Genomic DNA, 20,572 nt, shown 5'->3' on the forward strand with positions numbered 1-20,572 from the left:
TGCTAGCAAGGGTGGCTCTAGGCTCATGGTGGCCCTGGGCAGGGAGCGTAGGTAGGGGGGCCCGGAAGAGGGGATCCGGGCGGGGTGGAGCGCGGAGGCCAGTAAATAGGGGGGGGGGGGGTCAGGGTGTTTGGAAGTGGAACAGAGCTGGAGGCCGCCAAATCCCTGCCAGAGGCCGCCACGAAAATATGTATCCATCCCCAGAGGATTATTATATTAAGGATATATATTGGCGTGGTGGCCCCTGGGGTTTGGTGGCCCTGTGCAGGTGCACAGCTTGCACATGCCTAAGGCCGCCCCTGGTGCTAGGAACTTGATAACCATGTTAAACATGTTCCTATGGTTTTCACTGGCCTTGTCATGCATTACTATATGTATTTCTCATTCTTTGTGGTTACTGTTCATATTTAATGCACTAGACTTAGCTTTTATAACTAACAATTTTAAAGTTGTATCCCCTGTTTCTTAGTTCTTTTTTAAGTGTGTTATTCATTAAGGAAAGAGGATTTGGAATTCCGCTGTGTCTTTGAACTCATCTAGTGGGACTGATCACAACCAGAAAACACTTGTTGTGCAGCACAGCTCAGTGGGTTGTGTGTGGGTCGCAGTCAACCTAAATTTCTAATTTGTATTGGTGCATTGAACTGAGTCATTGCTCAAGGGGGTTGGAAATCAGACCCCTGCAACTCACCAGGGCCCTAATGCTACAGAATGTACCTAAAACAGGTTCACAACTTGTAAGCAAATGGTAACACAATAGAAACCTACAGAGGCACACTCAAAGGGCCAGATGTAGGTAATTCTATTTTACCACTTCTTAAATACCGAATTTTACGGATCGGTATGTAAGAAGTGGTAAAATAGAGGGGGTGATGTAGGTAACACAGACTTGGTAAATACCGAATCGTTAAGATTCGGTATTTACCGATTCTGTAAATACCGATTCGGTAATGCCCATTGATTCCTATGGGCATTGAAGCCCATAGGAATCAATGAGCATTACCGAATCGGTATTTACCGATTCGGTAAATACCGATTCCAGCAAGGGTGCAGGGGGTGTCACTTTGACACCCTCTAGCACCCCAAAGACGGGCATGTGTGCCATGTGGCACACAGACATGCCCTAAGGGCATGTCTGTCTGTCACATGGCTAGGTGTGCATGCACACATGTGCATGCACACCTGGATTCGGTATTTTACCACCCAATTGGATTGGGTGGTAAAATACCGATTCTGTAAGGCCTTTGGGACTCAGAAGAGTCCCACCTACATCTGGGATTTACCGAATCGGTAAAAATACCGATTCGGTATTTTACAGAATCGGTAAATTTACCGATTCGGTAAATTTACCGAATCTGTAAAATGATGCCCCTACATCCCAAATACCCATTTACCGGTCGGTAACGGTCGGTAAATGGCCTCCTACATCTGACCCAAAGTGTTTTAGAGGAAGCATTGCATCATACAACAGTTGCATGCGCAATATATCTTGCTCTTTACCTGCCTGTAACATTAAACTTTAATGTTTTTTTTCTCCAAATTGCTTAGCGATCTCTTTTAAATTAATTCAAAGTGTTTTTAAATTATTTATAGCCCTTCGCAACCTCCACCAATGTATTCGCTGTTAGAAACGGGTAGGCACTGAAATATTAAAATTCTGTTTGTTACTGAACTAGTACCTGACCTGGTGTGACAAAGGGGTGGACAAAACAACTTTATATGTCTTTTTGTTTTTCTGCTCCTTCTCAGTTTCACCAGATTAACATGTTTGCTACATTCTCTTTTAATTTTGCTCTGCTGCAATTTTTTTTCTCTCTTGACAGGGTATCGATGAAAGTCAAGGTGGAATATCCTTTCCTTTTCGTATCGGAAAACAAGCTCAATAATGTTGCAACGGAACGGAACTAAAGCACACTTTTAAATGTTAAGTTTCTGCAAGCTGCCAACAACAATGTTTACGTGGATCCAGGCGCTGGTCCTAGCTTTGTTTACCAAAGGAGTATTGCTTTCTTTAAACGACCACAACTTTTTAAGGAAAGAAATTAAGATCGAAGGTGACCTCGTGTTGGGTGGCTTGTTCCCAATCAATGAAAAAGGAAGTGGGACTGAAGAATGTGGAAGAATCAACGAGGAACGGGGCATTCAGCGCCTGGAGGCCATGCTCTTTGCAATTGACAAAATCAACAGTGACGGTCACCTACTTCCTGGTGTCAAGCTTGGAGTTCATATTTTGGACACGTGCTCCAGGGACACCTATGCTTTGGAGCAGTCCCTTGAGTTTGTTAGAGCCTCTTTGACAAAAGTGGATGAAGCAGAATACATGTGTCCCGATGGATCCTATGCCATCCAGGAAAACAGCCCCTTACTTATTGCTGGTGTCATCGGAGGCTCTTACAGCAGTGTCTCCATCCAGGTAAGAGTGCTAGAGATGACATTTCTTCAATTTGTATGCTGTTCAGGAGAACGGTGTGACATTCATCAACTTGTTGGCCTACTTGCTTAAACTGATAGACCAAATCGTGTTGCCACATTTCTTCAAACGAATCCATTAACTTGATTTTATTTAATGTCTTCTCCTAATCTACGATAGCTTTCAATGAGACCTTTTATTGTGTAAAGCCTACAATGAGACCTTTTATTGTGTAAAGTAAATGCTATTTGTGGTCATAATACTCCATGACATAACATTGACTACATTGAAAAATAACTGCATTTGTTTATTAAATGAATGTATATAAGAATGATTGTGATTTGCTTCAATCTATAAAAGAATTACATTAGAATAAATGTTGAATTCAGTGACAAGAGTGTGGCAGTTAGTATTAAGGATTTAGAACAGGCAGGCACCTTTTTAAAAATTCTGAAAATGGAATCCTATTTCTGGGACCATCACAGCCATTACTATGCCAATCTTCAAGGTTCTAGAAGTTCTAAATGTAATGGGGGTTTTACAAAAAATTATGAATGTATTTCATTCTGTACTCCTTGCAATTGTGTGCAGTTCCAACTATTTCATTGTGACCTGTCTCAATCAGGCCATTCACAAGTTCCAACATGGCCTCTAGTGGCATTATTATATTCGTCAGTCATGCATTGTTTAAAGGAGATTGAAGTACCTTCAATTAAAAGTTAAAATAATGATATTCCATTGTAAGACAAAATAGTTGTTTCTAAATGCCATGAGGCATGTACAATACAATATCATGATCAAAGTATTCATGTTTGCTTCTTTCATAGAGCATAATACTGCTGTTCAGTTTATGTAATTCCACATTTGTGGACCTGGGAGCAGAGGGAAGGGGAGACAATTTTTTTGCACACAATTCAAGTCACCAGATGATTCCATAATTACGACTTTGGCTACATCTCATGCCTATCAGTCAGCAATGTTGCAATGGGGGCAGGAGATTTAAAAGTAAGTCCAGCTCTAAAGCAAATGTGGTAAACTAGTTTTGAAATGTACTATCGCACGGAGTTTCCCATATGCAATAGTAGATCTGCGTGGTTGAAGCGATAAGTGGAGCTTAGCTTGAATTCTGTCATTGCAAATTACTTGCCCCAAGGCCTATTTCCCTCTGAAGGAAATAAAAGAGCGATGCACAGTTGTGGCCATTGTTTCCCAGCAAATGTATTCAGAGAAGAAGATAAAGAAGGTGGATTTACAAATGAGGGTAGTGTCAGCAATGGCTTTGGAAAGCTGGGCTGTTGTAAGTCTTCCTATCTATGTCGTCAGAACCAGACTGCAGGTTATAATTTTGAATACCACTATATTTCGATGTGACACAACCACACAAATGCACCAGAGTGGCACACTTTAGGAAACCCATCGATAAATTCAACCCCAAAGAGTCTCCAAATATAACTTGCAGGCCCTTCCAATCTATAGCACTGAACGTGACACGGACAGGAATTATGATTTGAATAACAAATTAATTTGACACGTGACACTCTTGTTTTCAATAAAGAAAATATATTTTAGACACACTGTCAATCGGTGTGACATTTGAAATTAGAAAAAAAGCACTTCCGCAAGAGAGTTCAGTAAAGTAAACCACTTTTGCACACACTTTTTTTCTACTGAGACACCTTGTGAGTGTTAACATACTGTCAAGATCTTTAATTGACACCTCTTCATTGACAACTCAAAAGTCTACTTACATCAGTGTGTGTATGCGTGTTGAGTTGACAGTAATTCTAACTACTTCCTATAGACACGGCTTTTCTCAGCTGGCATGTGGGATACTAGCACACTGTACACTGCTGTTCATAAAAGATACGACACCAATATTTAAGTTCAAATAAGGAAATAAGTAATACGAATTTTTGCCATTGAATCGTATTGCAACTAATAGGCTTCTCATGTTGCCTCTACATCATGCAACACAAAAATAATATTGGGAATTCTGTTGCAAAGAAAAGGTGACATATATGTTTTCAAAACTTTATGGGTGGTCATTGCAGATTCGGTGTCTGTAAATCTCTGCCAGTGTACACTATTGTATGAATTTAAAAAATGCGTACACATTTAGCGACATTAATATTTCCTTATACTGCCTTTTGGTGTTTACATGCTGTGAGCAAAATGGAATTTGCAGTTGTATTGTAAATACTGTTGTTCATAGACATTGGAGCCACTGAGTTTTCAAATAAAAAATTGCCCTTTTTTGATGGTAATTCTTTAGGCGCGACATTCTGCGTGCAAGCCATTTCAGGTGGTCTAACGCATACCATTAATGGCTGTTGGCTATACACTTCTGGTGAAAAATCAACGGAGAGTCATGTCAATGTGAAGCAGCAATAGTGAAATGAGAACAGCGTGCTGACTGAGGAAATCACCTAGCCTAAGTCACTTACAGCTATAGTCAATTAAATCAGACCTTGCTACAACGTCAGCTTTATTTAGCACTGATCCTGGCAGACAGAAAGAAGTTTATTGTAAATAGTTGATTATGGCAATTCAATGTGTTTCATTATGGTTAGTAGGACATCTTATTTCAAAATCTTCTAAATTAAAGCCCGTGGTTTATTTGGAAAAATTTTCCTTGATAAATTGATGTCCTTTAATACATAGTTCAGAAACATCAGTATTGGTTGCTTTAAAAATAAGGCTTTTTCAATTATTCGTAGTATATTTCGATTTTTCACATAGTGAGTTAGTTCCATTTTCGCTGGAGGTCACCTAGTGCAGTTTCTGTACTTCTCACACCAACGAATAACTGGTGCTTGATGGGACCCGATACTGAAAGCAACTTTCGTGATGGCGTTGATTGCTTAAGATGGCCCACACTGTTCATCTGAGAAGCATCCATGCCTCTCTAGCTTAGTGCTCAACTATTGGTGATTTTGGAGAGTACAACACAGTTTAGTTGAGCTGGTTTGTAAAATGTTAATAGTAACTTTCTCCTCTTCCTTATTCGCTGTCTTTTTGGGGGCTCCTACAGACAACAGACTGCTTTGATGTAGCTAACTCGTGCTAGTTCTGGGAGGGAGATGAGAGGCAGCAATTGAGAGCTCCTAGATGAGGGAAACAACCATTACAACGCAACTTTTACAACGCACTACCATTACAACAAAACTTTTACAACGCAAAAACCATTACAACGCATGTATTTACAACGCATGTTTTTACAACGCAGGTACCTTTACAACGCATACCATTACAACGTAAGTATTGGTAAGTATATAATTATATTTTAAATTTTATATGTTTGGTTTTTTTTAAAGGGGTATTTTTAGGGTTGAGGGTCAGTTTTCAGTTTTTGGGTAAAGGGGTATTTTTAGGGTCAGGGTCAGTTTTCAGTTTTTGGGTAAAGGGGTATTTTTAGGGTTCAGGGTCAGTTTTGGTTTTTTGGGGTACAGGGGTATTTTTAGGGTTCAGGGTCAGTTTTGGGTTTTTGGGTAAAGGGTTATTTTTAGGGTTCAGGGTCAGTTTTGGGTTTTTGGGGTACAGGGGTATTTTTAGGGTTCAGGGTCAGTTTTGGGTTTTTGGGGTACAGGGGTATTTTTAGGGTTCAGGGTCAGTTTTGGGTTTTGGGGGTACAGGGGTATAAGGTAAAAATAAAATAAAATAAATTTAAATTAAATCAATTAAATAAAATTAAATTAAATTAAATTAAATTAAATTAAATTAAATTAAATTAAATTAAATTAAATTATATTATTTTCAATTATTTTAAATTTAAAAAAATTAATATATACTTACCAATACTTACGTTTTAATGGTATGCGTTGTAAAGGTACCTGCGTTGTAAAAACATGCGTTGTAAATACATGCGTTGTAAAAGTTTTTGCGTTGTAAAAAATTCGTTGTAATGGCATGTGTTGTAAAAGTATGAGTTGTAACGTCATACATCCCCTAGATGACTGGTTCTAACTTTAAGTTTAGGACTGCCGCTGGTTTGACTCAAATTGGACATATCATAAAATCCTACTGGATGTCTTCTCTAGTATAAGTTGTTTACAATGTTGGGGTGCAATGGTGTATTATAGTTTGACTTGTTTGCAAGTTACTTCTAGGATATTTCGCCTTTTAACTTTGTGCCAATCATAGGTGGACTCCATCCTCCAGCACACAGCTTTCATGCAACATACTCATGCTTGCTGGGGGAAAACAGGGGAAATGGTGATATAATTCAAGCATGGGTTGGTACTGTGAATAATACAGTATACTTGTTAATTTGACAGGTGAACAGCAGCGGCCCGTCCTCTGCCAAAGTGGTGAGGCAGGCCTGGGGAGGGAGTTGGAGGGGTACAAAATAAAAAAAATGTAAAAAAGAAACTTACCTGATTGCCGCCGCCTGCGCTGTCTGCTCCATCGTGCTCTTCCTGCTTCTGGGACAGTCTCCCGGACTGCACTCGAGTCAATCATGGTGCTGCAGAAAAGCATCAACAGGATTGGCCTGGGCGCTATGACTTTGCGTTCCCAGACAGACTGGGAGCCTGTGCCTGCTTTCTGCAGCCCCAGCAACGCAGATAGGGCTGGAGAAAGCTTCACTGTGCATGAGATGTTTGGCCGGACTGAAACAGCTGGCCAAACACCTCATGCGCAGTGAAGGGACAAGGGAGTGCACTACCACTCCCCCACCACAGTGTCATCCCCCTGGACCGATCCTCAAGATTCGTCAGAGTCCTGGGGGGCGGGTCCAGGGGGATTAAAATAAAACGGGTTAAAACCGGTTTTATTATCGTTTTATTTGTGGGTGGTGGCGGTGGGCGGCATTCCTACACCCTAAAGGAGGGGCCTCCGCTGTAGGTGTAACTACTGTACTGAGCAGTGTGTTTCAAACGTTTTCAAAAACATTGAAGTCTGTATCTCAACCAGGACCAGCATACCAGAACAGCCAACTCAAATTCCACGCACCCCAAAGGACCCTACGATCAGCCCAGCTCTCCTACGCCGTGGTCCCCCGCACCAGAAAGACCAGATCGGGAGGTCGCTCCTTCTCTTTGTGTGCGGCCAGAGCCTGGAACAACCTACCGCTCCACCTCAGACAGATAACATCACTCCACATCTTGGCAAGAAACCTCAAAACCTGGCTCTTCGACAAACCCCCCTCCTTGGTGGACTAGAACCTGTGACTCTCCCCGCCCCCAGCGCCTTGAGACCCTTAAGGGTGAGTAGTCACGCTTAACAAACACCTGATTGATTGAACCAGTTCCTCAGGTTATTGACAAAGTTGCACATAAAGCCAAAGACATATCCCTTATATGCCAAGAGTGCAGATAATATAGGTAGAACTACAAGGATGCAGCATTTTCTATTTTTTTAAATGATGAAAACAATGAGGTGCACATGTAGCCAAATTCAGTATCACATTTAGAAAATAGGGTCTGGTAAAGCACCTTAGTTAAATTATTAACTATATCACTGAAACAAGGAACTTTGTGCTATAGAAAAGTGATCAATAAGACTATACCTAAGGATATTTTGAGGTACAAATGAACAAAATGATAATAGTGCTGCAAATCTTTTAAGAGTGCTTTCTACTTCTGTACCCTTTGACCTTAGCTGAAATATGGTGGTGACATTTTCTTATGAATAGGACTTTAGCTTACTACAGAATGCCAAACAATACAATTCTAATAGTTTCAAATAAATGTTTATAAATAATAAATGGCATAATTTATGCCTCACAAAGCAAGCAAAATATACATACACAAGGAAAAGATGTACAACTGGTATTATGTCCTATTGCTAACATGATTATTCAAATAGTTCAGGTTCTGCTCTCATTTTGAATAAACACAATGCACTGAACCTGATGTGAAGGATGGTTGATCTACATAATATTGTTTCTACGGATATTGCGGTAGTAAAGCTTTTTAAAAATGTAATGGTACTGCCAACGAATAAAAATACTCGTAATACTTTGCTAAAAGTAATTGGGGATCATGTTGTGACATATATTGAACAACTGTGTACAACGGAAATTTTACTGGAAGTAGCCGGTCCAAGTTAAATATAGCATCCTGTAATTAATGGTAGTTCAATTATAACTGTGGGACTCAATCGCCAAAATCAGACCAGAGGCTTGCAAATCTAAGATTTCAACTACGTGTTAATCTGTGGACAGGAAATCCTAGGAAAATGCCCTCTAGAATCAATACTATTTGGAACCATGTCCACTTGTATTTTACTTTCAAGAGCGGTGGATTATGGGAAAAGGTCACTATATTTTCTAGATCAAAGAATGTGTATTGACCATTGTTTACAAATAGCTGTATTATGACACATTAGTGAAAAAGAGAGGAGATATTATAAAACATTATTAACAATTAGCTTACTTACTGCATGAAGAGGGAAGATCAGTGAAAAAACAAATGGTACTTGTTAGACCTGGCATCTTTTGGCGTGGTTTCCCCTGTCTTTTAGCTTTTTGACTGTGTGCTACATTTCTTTTTTGCTGGTGTTAGGACTCGGGACACTTTACCACTGCTGACCAGTGCTAAAGTGCAAATGCTCCCTGACTAAAATGTAGTACAATTTGGTTTCTCCATGATTGCCCTATTTGATTTACTAGTAACTCCCTAGTACAGTGCACTCAGTGTGCCCAGGACCTGTACTAGTGGGCCTGCATCACTTATTGTAACACCCACATGATGAGCCCTACAAACAGGTCTCAAGCCAGCTACTGAAGTGTCTGTGTGTGCAGTTTTAAACTATTTTGTCTTGGCTAGTGCACCCACTTGACAGGCCCAAACCTTCCCTTTTATTTCATGCAATGCACCCCTAATGAAAGCCCAAGGTAGCCCCGATGGCATGGTGCAGTGTATTTAAAAGGTATGCCATGTACTGTTGTATTGTACATGTCTTGGTAGTAAAATACTGCTAATTTAGTTTTTCACTACAGCAAGGCCTATCTCTTTGATAGGTTAGCATTGGAGCTGCCCTGTAACATCTTCCAAATGTATCTGCCAATTGGGAGCTGATATAAAATTGGAGTTTGGTGTCTCTGGACTCACAATTTAAAAACACATTTTTTAATGAAGTTGGTTTTTAAATTGCAGGTCTGAAAGTGCCACTTTTAGAAAGTTGACATTTTCTTTATACCATGTTGTGTCTCTGCCTGTCTCTGAATACATTTCTGGGTCAGGATGACAATTGAGTTGTTTGTGCATGCACTCTGGACAGTCACACAAAGGGAGCTGAGGTGTGTCCTGCATATCCTGATAGCCCATCACCAGGCTGATGAGCCTTCCTGAGCTAGAGTGGTGGGAGAACTTGACACTGACACCTTTGTATGCCTGTGCCTGTCCTCACACAAAGCAGTCTCCATCCCCCTGTAGAGTATCTGGAGCCAGGGCAGGGAAAGGCAGGGATTTATGCCCTACAAATGCTTTTCTTTGAAGTTTGCCTACTTCAAAGGCTGACATTGGTATAGGTATACTGTACCTGTGGCACCATATAATCAGAACATTTCTGGGTTGAGGATATTCTGCCAGGATTGGCATGGTGAGAAAAATAATGATGGATGAAACCCAGATCTGTGACTGGGGGTGAATGTTTGACAATGTTCAGCATTCCATCCAACACGCTTTGTGTTCCATCAAAGACTTCATGTACCAGTACCCGGGCTCTCTTGCTGACAGTCCTGTCTAGCCAAGTGGTGCCAAGTGGGCCCTTGGAAGTGAGTTCTGGTGCAACAAGATGAAAACTCCACACATCGACTCCCATCATCATTCTGAACCAGTACATTGCTGCAAAACTCGCCGCATCACCGCTGCCTGCACCGGAGCGTGGTCCGCGCTTGACACAATGATCATAGTTTATAACACAGGTCCCAGTTTTCCATTGCAGCGCACTAGATGAACCGCCGCTGCTTGAGTTTCGAGCACCGCATTGCTAAGGTCTGTGACGCACCACACACAGTGTCTGCTTCATCGCTGTGGAAGTGACGCATCATGACGATTTTCAACACATCGTCGCTGGGCGCTGATGTCTTCATCGACATTACACCACAGTAAGGAACAGAGGTCACGTGTCCAAAAGTGACACATCACCTCCCCTTCGACAGTAAGGAACCAGCACATCACCTCACCTGCCTAGCAGTAAGGAACCAACGCATCACCTCCCCTACAGCAGTAAGGAACTGACTTATTGCCCACTTTGTAAGTGCCTCGCCTCCCCTGCTCCTTGCACCACACACAGTGTCTGCTTCATCGCTGTGGAAGTGACACAGCATGACGATTTTTAACACATCGTCGCTGGGCGCTGATGTCTTCATCAACATTACAAAAAAGTAAGGAACCGAGGTCACGTGTCCAAAAGTGACACATCACCTCCCCTTCGACAGTAAGGAACCAACACATCACCTCACCTGCCTAGCAGTAAGGAACAACACATCACCTCCCCTACAGCAGTAAGGAACTGACTTATTGCCCACTTTGTAAGTGCCTCGCCTCCCCTGCTCCTTGCATTGTCTTTGATTTTTGACCCATCTAAGGTACTTTGTCCTGTTCAAGTGCAACCATTGATTTTTAAGAACTGAACTTTAATTAATTATGGAAAATTCTTGACTTGTGAATGTTGGATGCTTGCAGTTTTGGTCTTGTTTTATTCAGATACAAATTGGCTATTTTTCGTAAACAGGTGTGGAGTCCTTTTATTGTGTTTTCAGTGTGTGTGTGTGTGTGTGTGTGTGTGTGTGCGTGTGTGTGTGTGTGTGTGTTTGTGTGTGCGTGGGTGTGTGTGTGTGTGTGTATAAATACTTTACACATTGATTCTGGAATAATACTGTATGCTCTGTGCAAAGCTTCCAAGGTTGTGAGCAGGGGTTATTTTAGGTGTGTAATTCACTTACCCTCACCAGAGTGAGGGTCCCTACTTGGACAGGGTGCAAACCACCGCCAACTAGAGACCCAATTTCTACCAGTACTGTAAAAAGTAATAGATTTAGTAACCAACACTAGAATACATTGTGCTATTGAGGGAAACATTCGGGAGCCGATTCACAAAAGCTTTTATGAACATGGCAAGTTGTACTGCAGGATTATGCTTTTACATAATTTTAAATACCTTTTTGAATCAGCTTCAAAACATGCAAATTCCTTTTATTAAATGTGCAAATAGGACACTGTCCTTTTTATTTGTACAAACTGTACATAAATATTCCTTTAATGTTGCCATTTTAGATATTTTGAGGCAAATTCAAATTCACTAAGGCATTTAAGAGTCTATAAACTAGCACTATAAGAGTACTACTTTATGAACTCAAAACCCCTTTGTGAGTAGGTCCCCATGTATTTAATGAAATGCAGAATTGACTAATTAATAAAGGGAATTGAACATGTAGTAGCTGAATTAAAAAGTATTTTTGAAAAGAATATTTAACAAAAAAGTTACACCAAACATATCCTACACAACAGATACAATAAATGCTTTGTTACTTTAAAATATGGTTACAAAATCGTTCATTTATAAGTATTGTAACACTGCATGCACTGTCACAACTAATCAATTGTACACGTCTTTATCACAAGTATAGACTTGTTTCAGGAATGAAATAAAATAAGCCTGAACATATTTGGGATTAATTCTTTCTATGAGATTGAATGGTGGAATAGAAGGGTTTACTTTCTTGTTAAATCAGTTTCTATATTAAGCAAGCTACTAGTGTCAGGGACAGGAAAGAAAATCCATCAAATGTGTATGTAATAATTACTGAGCCCTCGAACCACAGGTTAATAATCTTCGCTTAACTTAGACGTGACCATAGTCTCAAAAGTTATTGTTGGACTTAGCCCTCTCTGCAGGATCACCCCAACTTTTTGCCTTAATTCATCCTGTTTCTGAAATTTGTTTATGGTGCCATTACGATTCTGTGCACTTTACAGCTGATAATCATTGCTAAAGTTTCTATGTTCTCTCATTAAAACATGGTAATATGGGCCTACACCTGATTGGCATATTTTATTTACTTATAAGTCCTAGTAAAATAGTACTGCCTTGATCCGGGGCCTGAAAATTAAATGCTGCTAGTGAGCCTGCAGCACTCATTGTGCCACCCACTAAAGTAACCTTTTAAAACATATCTCAGGTCCACCATTGCAGACTGTGGTACATGTTTGAACTGCCAAATCGACCTGCTAAAATAAACTTTTTCCAGGCCTAAACCTTCCTTTTTAAAACATAAAAGTCATCCCTAAGGTAGGCTCTAAAAAGCCACTAGGTCAGCGTGCATTGTATTTAAAAAGTGGGACATGTGTTTTTAAGCTGTACATATCCTGGTAGTGAAGAACACCTAATTTTGTTTTTCACTACGGTAAGGCCTACCTCTCCCATAGTATAACATTGGATGATCTTATTACTTTTAATAAGTGCTAACATTTGATTGGGAGCAGGTAGAACTGTCATGTTTGGACTCAAATGATTTTAATTTAAAATACTTTTAAATGGTAATGTTGGATTTTAAGTTTAAATTCAGAAAATGCCACTTTAAAAAGATATTTTCCTTTCCTAACCGTTTGGTGCCTGCTGCCAGTGTCCTGGGTCACGTGATTATGAAGAGCTTAGCTGTTGGGCTTTGTGTATCCCTCCTAGACAAAAAAAGAAAGGGGCACTAGGTGTTGGAATGACATCCCGCCTGGACTGTTGGGGCAGAGCTGTTACCTGCCCCAATTACATTTCATAGGACTGCCCCCAGCACACACAAACAAATGAACCTGACACTAGTATTTGTTCCTGCCTAACACTAAAAGTTGGGACTTAGGAAAACTTCAGCAAAAAGTACCTGAAGAACTGAAAGAAAATTGGGACTTACATGACAGCCAATCCAAACAAGGTATATCGTCAGTTAGCCTTAGTGGTAGCTCCCACTGCATTCTTAGCAGCAACACTTTGTTCAGGGGGACCTCCAACAACAGTATTAGGCCCTCTCCAGTGACATCTTGCAGTTTCGCCCAACAGGAAGCCTTCGACTTACAAAAAGTTGTTTAAGTCTGAAGGTAAAAATCTTCACGGGACCCAACAATGGCAAGCTGCACATTGACCACGACAACATCGCTAGCCCAGAAATTCAGCTTTACCCACTCAGAGATTTTTCCTACCATCATCAACATCTTCAGAAGACCTCGCCCAGCGCTCCCCAGCGACAGCAACTCCTTCACAGTCTCAGCCTGCTGCTTTTTCCCCGCTAAACTCTACCTTCTTCTGGACTTTTCTACAAAATTTCTTCTAAATCCAAAGGTAAACCAAAACTGGGCCTGAACCTCCTTGTGTATCCGACCCACTACCCACTAAGCATGATTGTTGGCCTTAAATGTTGACTTTGCACCCGTCTTGCACGACCAGCTACCCGACTTTGGTGTTTTAATCTTTTAGATAAAATTTGTATAAAAAACTCTTAACTCGGGGCCTATTGATTGGAATTAATTTGTTATTTGTTTGGATGTCATTTTATTCATTAACCCTTTCGCTGTTAGGCCTCCCCTCCCTGCCCCCTCTGTGCTAAGCCTTTTTTTTTGCTATTTGGGTAAGTCTTGGGCCTCTGTAACGTTTTGTCCACATAAGGTATCCATGCCAAATTTGCGTCCTTTTCTTCCAACATCATGGGGATTTTAAAGGTACCCAGGGTGTGTAGATTCTCCGAGAGGGGACTCAGGTATTCGCCAAAAAACAACATTTTGTTTGTTTTATGGGAAAATGGGGGAAAAGTGCAGCAGAAGAAAGCATCTGTTTTTTCCCCTGCAAATGGTATCAACAAAGTGTTTGTGGCGTGACATCACCATCTTCCCAAATTTCAGGGGCAGGCAGACATTTGTCAGAAGATCAACATTTTCTACAAAGTTTTGGCTTTTTACTAAGGCATAGCCTATTTTTGCTACTGTTTGTGCTTTCAACCTCCTTCCACTTAGTGGTAGAAATGGGTGTGAAAGCAATAATGAATCCTGGCAAGCTATACATTTCTGAAACGTAAACAAAATTCTGAATTCAGCAAGGGTTCATTTGCGTAGATCCTTCAAGGTTTTATTTATAGAAACTAACAGTTGAAAATAGGAGAAAATGAAAAACAGCCCTTTATGCCAAGGTTTTCACCTGTAACTTCTTCTAAGTATACCAGATTTTTGAAAGCACTATATATCTTTACATCCAATGGACCCAAGGAACCCAGAGCCAATAACTGAGCTAAGTCTTGAAATGGTTTTTCATTGTGTACCGGGTATGTAGCAATTCATTTGGTAAAATATAAAGTGTGAAAAATAGGTATCAAGGACACCTATGTATTTCCGAAATAGGAATGGAATATAAAGATTAGAAGCAGTAGCCATTTGCACATGCTGGCTTGTGAATTTTAGGGTATTTTTTAAAGTGACTTTATTTTTACACATTGTCTTACATTTGGAAGGCAAAAATGCAAAGGAGGTCAATAGGTCAATTAAGCTTTATTCGATTTTGAATTACAAAATCATAAACGCACATATTAAAACAATATTAAAAGAGATCTATACAATAAAAAATACAACAATATTAAAAATAGTATAATACAGTTCATAATACAATTCATACAGCCCCGTAAATTACTGAGGCGATCGCTCTGCACAATTCATTTAGTTTGACCGGTATCTAGATGGGAACGAATGAGCATTTGTATATACATGTTCAATTTAGAGTATTTACAATTTGATTATACACTATATACATTCATTCAGGTGGCTTTCCAGTATAGAAGAGTAGACATGCACGTACATTACATGATGTTCCGATAACTAATAAGTAGTTTTATGAAGGAGGATACTGCCTTAATAGTATATTCATTCTCTAGCTGTTTTAACTTTAGAAATGACACTCTACAGCTCCTTAGCCCCCAGGCCTTTAATATAGGTTTCAGGAACCTTTTCCTCGGGAACAGGTAAAATTAGCAAAACAAGGTGCAGTGGATGTTTGATTGGTAGGAAACATCATCACATGGGCAAATTGCCAAATCCTTTGACCAATCATTACATTCAGGAAAAGTAATCAATCTAAAAAATGTATCAGTGCGAAAACGGGTCAACATCATACGAGTATAACAGCTTGGGTCTAATAACAAATAAGGTTGGATCCCTTCACTGATAGTAAGTAACTGATTTTCAACAACTGTACATTTGCCCTTTTCCAAGAGCCACCTTTTGTTGTCTTGATGTTCCAAGGCTAACTTTTTCAGTGTACTTTTAGACACGACTTCCATGCTTGCAGGAGTATCGAAAGATTCTGGGTGCCCAATCTCGTTCATCATGTGTTTCACATAGCCAATCCATTTTATATTGGCCACTCCATCTAAGTTAAGGCAGTCTATGATGACGTCTCTATTTAAACTTGTTTCAGGCATTACCCAGATTTTATGCCATAAGAGTAAAGGGGAGATTTTAATAGTGTCTGAGATATATGGTAGACCCACTTCGCTATGGCAGATGTAAGTAGCCCTGGATTTGGGGGCCGCTAATAAATAGCAGAAAAATTGATTCTCGCAGCGTTGGATCTGCTCCGCCTGTTCAATCCCCCAAATACCTGCCCCATAGGTACCGGTTGATACACATTTATATTTAGGTCAATAGGTAATAACAGTTGCTTTACAATGCTGTGTTTCCCTAAGTGTCCCGATAAAAATGGTGCCTCACTTATGTTGGTAGGCCTAGTTCCCGTGACCGAAAACAGCCCAAAACGTCACATGGACACACAACATTTTTACAGTGAAAAACGACCCTTTTTTTGCAACGTTCCTAGCTGTGGACTTTAAAACCTGGCTCAGCTGGCACCTAGGGAAACCTAGCAATCCCCAGAATGACTTGCAAACCTCAACTTCGGTTAAAAAAAACAAATTTTCCTCACATTTCTGTGATGGAAAGTTCTGGAATCTGTGTGGATCCGCAACATTTCCCCCACCCCACATTCCCCAAAGTCTTCCAATAAAAATGGTACCTCACTTTTGTGGATAGACTTAGTCTCACCAGGTTCTGTTACCCAGAATCCCTTGCAAACCTAAAACTTTGTAAAGAAAAACACATCTACCTATGGTGCACTAGCTAATGGCGCGGGATATCCCGTGCTGCTCATGATGCTGCTCATGACTATCTGTATCTGTATTAATCAGTACTACTGGGTGAAATAGACTCACGGGTGCCACCAAGCACGACCTGGCTTACACATACATGTATTACGAGTGTCGAAGGGGGGGAGGTTCCTGAGGGTGGAGGGTGGGTTTTTGTTCCGGTTGGTTCGAGGAAATGTTACATTATTAAGTATACCACAAAATACAAAATGTACGATGTACTTGCTGATATTATGTTTGCGAGAGCATGCCACCTTCTCATGCTGATCCTAAATGTTAACTCTGTATTGCTGCTCGAATTACTATGCTAATAAACAGATTTTCAAAAAAAAAAAAGAAAAACACATTTTCCTCTCATTTCTGTGATGGAAAGTCCAGAATCCCTTGCAAACATTGTAAAACAAAACATATTTCCCTCCCATTTCTGTGATGCAAAGTTCTGGAATGAGCACGGATCCAAGTACTTCCACCAAACCCGCATTCCCCAAAGTCTCCTGATAAAAATGGTACCTCACTTGTGAGAGTAGGCCTAGTGCCTGCAACCCTGAACGCGCCAAAATGCAACATGGACACAGCACATTTTTACAGTGAAAACGGACCCTTTTTTCAAAGTGCCTAACTGTGGATTTTTTAACCCTAGCCGTGCTGGCACCCAGGGAAAAATAGCAAACCTATACATTTTTGACAACTAGACCCCAGAGGAATCCAGGAGGGGTGACTTGTGTGGCGCTCACCATGTTCTGTTACCCAGAATTCCTAGGAAACCTCAAACTTTGTAAAAAAAACACATTGTCTCACATTTCCATGATGGAAAGTTCTGAAATCTGTGTGGGTGGGCCTAGTGCCCGCGGCAGGAAACAGCCCAAAACGCAACGTGGACACACCACATTTTCACAGTGAAACTGACCCCTTTTTTTTGTAAAGTACCTAGCTGTGGAGTTTGAAACCTAGCTCTGCTGGCACCTAGGGAAACGTAGCAAACCTATACATTTCTGAAAACTAGTCACTTCGGGAAATCCAGGAGGGGTGACTTGTGTGACTCTCACCAGGTTCTGTGACACAGAATCCCTTGCAAACGTCAAACTTTGTCATAACACTCCCATTTCCCTTACATTTCTGTAATGGATAGTTCTGGTATCTCTATGGATCCACAAAATTCCACCAACTCTGCATTCCCCAATGTCTCCTGAAAAAAAAAATACCTCACTTCTGTGGGCAGGCCTAATGCCCGCAACAGGAAACGGTCCAAAACTCAACATGAACACACCACATTTTACAGTGAAAACTGACCCTTTATTTGCAAAGTGCCTAGCTGTGTATTTCGAACCCTAGCTCTGCCGGCACCTAGGGAAACCTAGCAAACCTACTAAGTTTTTGAAAACTAGACAGCCAGGGAAATCCAAGAGGAGGTGACGTGTGTGGCTGTCACTAGCTTCTGTTACCCAGAATCCATTGCAAACCTCAAACTTTGCACAAAAAAACCCACATTTTCCTCACATTTCCGTAATGGAAAGTTTAGCAATCTGTGTGGATCCACGAAATTCGACCCACTCCGAATTCCCCAATTTCTCCCAACAAAAATGGGACCTCACTTTTGTGGGTAGGCCTAGTGCCCACATCAGGAAACGGGCCAAAATGCAACATGGACACACCACATTTTTACAGTGAAAATTGACCCTTTTTTTGCAAAGTGCCAAGCTAAGGTTTTGAACCCTAGCTCTGCTGGCACCTAGGGAAACCTAGCAAACCTATACATTTTTGACAACTAGACCCCAGAGGAATCCAGGAGGGGTGACTTGTGTGACTCTCACCATGTTCTGTTACCCAGAATCCTTTGCAAACCCCAAACTTTGTAAAAAAAACATTGTCTCACATTTCTGTGATGGAAAGTTCTGGAATCTGTGTGGATCCACAAAATTCCACCAACCCTGCATTCCCCAAAGTCGTCCTATAAAAAATGTACCTCACGTGTGTGGGTAGACCTAGTACCCGCGACAGGAAATGGGCCAAAACACAACATGGACACACCACGTTTTTACAGTGAAAATGGACCCTATTTTTGAAAAGTGCCTAGCTTAGGAGTTTGAACCTAGGGGAAGCGTGACAAACCTATACATTTCTAAAAGCTAGACACCCAGGGAAATCCAGTAGGGGTTGACATTGCCATTATCCTAAAAGAAGCTTTTAAATGCCGCATTACCCCAATATACCTCCCGACTGTGAGAACTTTTTCTTCTCCATCTCACTTTCTTCAAATTACACCTTGTTGCCAACTCCGCAAGCTCCCCTTCTAATTTTACTGTATCGGGGATCTCAATTTGCATTTCGATGACCCCTCAAACCGAGTAGTGACCAAACTAACCCCAAATCTTTTGGATCTTCAGATAAAGCAAAATGTTGCTTCTTCTAGATCTCATTTTCACCAACTGCAATGAACTTTCAGTCGTAGACCCTGTCCCAGTACCATGGTCTGACAACTTCCTGGTCCCCTTCTCTTGGGATATATCAAAAGCCCCTCCCAATACTGGCCCAACCAGTAGCTGGAAACGCTCCTGGTCCAACCTCCTGCTGGACTCTTGGAATGCAGCTCTGATAAACTACATACCTACAATAGATCCCTGCCCCATGGTCGCGAATGACCAATTTAACCAGTGGATCAACTCCTCCCTTGACCAAGTTATACCTAGGACACATATCCATAAAAATCAGGAAAACCCCTCCCCATGGTACTCCTCTTTACTGCATGAGTACAAACAAATCTGTAAAAGACTTGAGAGGAAATGGAGAAGAAATTACGACACAACAAGGAAACAGAACTACAGGGACTCTATTAAAATTTACCAATCCAAAGTGACGGAGGCACAAGCGTTATACTATGAGGAAAGAATCAACTCTGCCTCAAATGTCCCATGTGAAATTTTTAAGATCGCCAAGCTCCTCCTAAAAGTAAAAGTCAGGATGTTCCACCTGACAGCTCAAATGTGTGCTGTGACAAACTTGCAGAGTTCTTCTCCAATAAAATCAAGGATATCTACAATTCCTTCCCCTGTCCCATCCATCAATCAGCAGCTTACGAAGCACACCGTGTCTGGTGAGCATTTTCTCAGGGAAATTCCCTTGATGGACATGGACACCCTAGTGAATATATGTGCCTCAGTAAAATCTGGCTCTCCCATTGACCCAGCACCTCCCCAATTTTAAGTAAGGCCAGGAATACAAGCTTCCCAGTCTTGCTGAACCTGATAAACTCCTCCATTTCAACTGGACTAGTACCCCCACCCTGGAAACACACCATGGTGAGGGTGTTATTGAAGAAACCCAGTCTTGACCCTGATACACTTGGAAATTATCACCCTATCTCCCTCCTCCCCGGGATCAGGAAACTGCTAGAAAAGCACATTAAGTCAGTTATGTCTTCTTTCTCAAATCTAATAACATACTTCACCCATCACAAACAGAATTTCAGCCCTAACACAGGACTGAAACCGCATTACTCGCATTGGTTGAAAAGGCCAAAAAGATCCTAGACAAAGTAGGATCGACGGCTATCATCCTTTTGGACCTCAGTGTCGCATTCAACACTGTTAACTATGACTTCCTGGTCCACAGATTGAGGAATGTTGGTCTATCAGGTAGTGTCATCACCTGGCTCCAGTCCTTCCTCAAGGTCAGGAGCTTTCAGGTCTTTGAAGGAGATAACTCGTCAGGTCAAATCCCACTTGGCTGCGGTGTCCCCATGGCTCTTCCCTGAGCCCGATGTAGTTCAATGTCCATCAGAGCCCGCTGAAACAGATTGTCCTCCCCTTTTGGTCAACCAATACATAATAACAAGGGGTATTTTTGTTTGACATTGTCTACGGCGTTCAGGCTTAATCCCAAGAAAGAACAAAATGCAAAAACAGCAGGTTTGTATAGGAACATGCACAAAGTAGAGGGGAGTCTACAACATGCTCATGCTAACATAGGGGAAAAGATAATGGGCCTGCATGGGACTTATGACAGAAGAAGATGAAAGTCCTGATTTTTGGGAACAACACCTCACCTTT

At 41.1% G+C, this 20,572-nt stretch overlaps 1 protein-coding gene across 1 annotated transcript in view; it reads left to right on the plus strand.

Moving 5' to 3' along the window:
* The window catches only part of GRM3 (glutamate metabotropic receptor 3), a 1,294,065-nt gene that overhangs the window by 650,633 nt on the left and 622,860 nt on the right, over positions 1-20,572 (plus strand). Inside the window, exon 3 of the mRNA XM_078674187.1 lies at positions 1,824-2,413. Coding sequence (XP_078530313.1) covers positions 1,922-2,413 — 492 coding nt within the window. The 5' untranslated portion in view covers positions 1,824-1,921. The remainder of the gene's footprint in view (positions 1-1,823; positions 2,414-20,572) is intronic.

The sequence above is a fragment of the Lissotriton helveticus genome, chromosome 1_1 (assembly GCF_964261635.1).
Source record: "Lissotriton helveticus chromosome 1_1, aLisHel1.1, whole genome shotgun sequence".
NCBI lineage: Eukaryota > Metazoa > Chordata > Amphibia > Caudata > Salamandridae > Lissotriton > Lissotriton helveticus.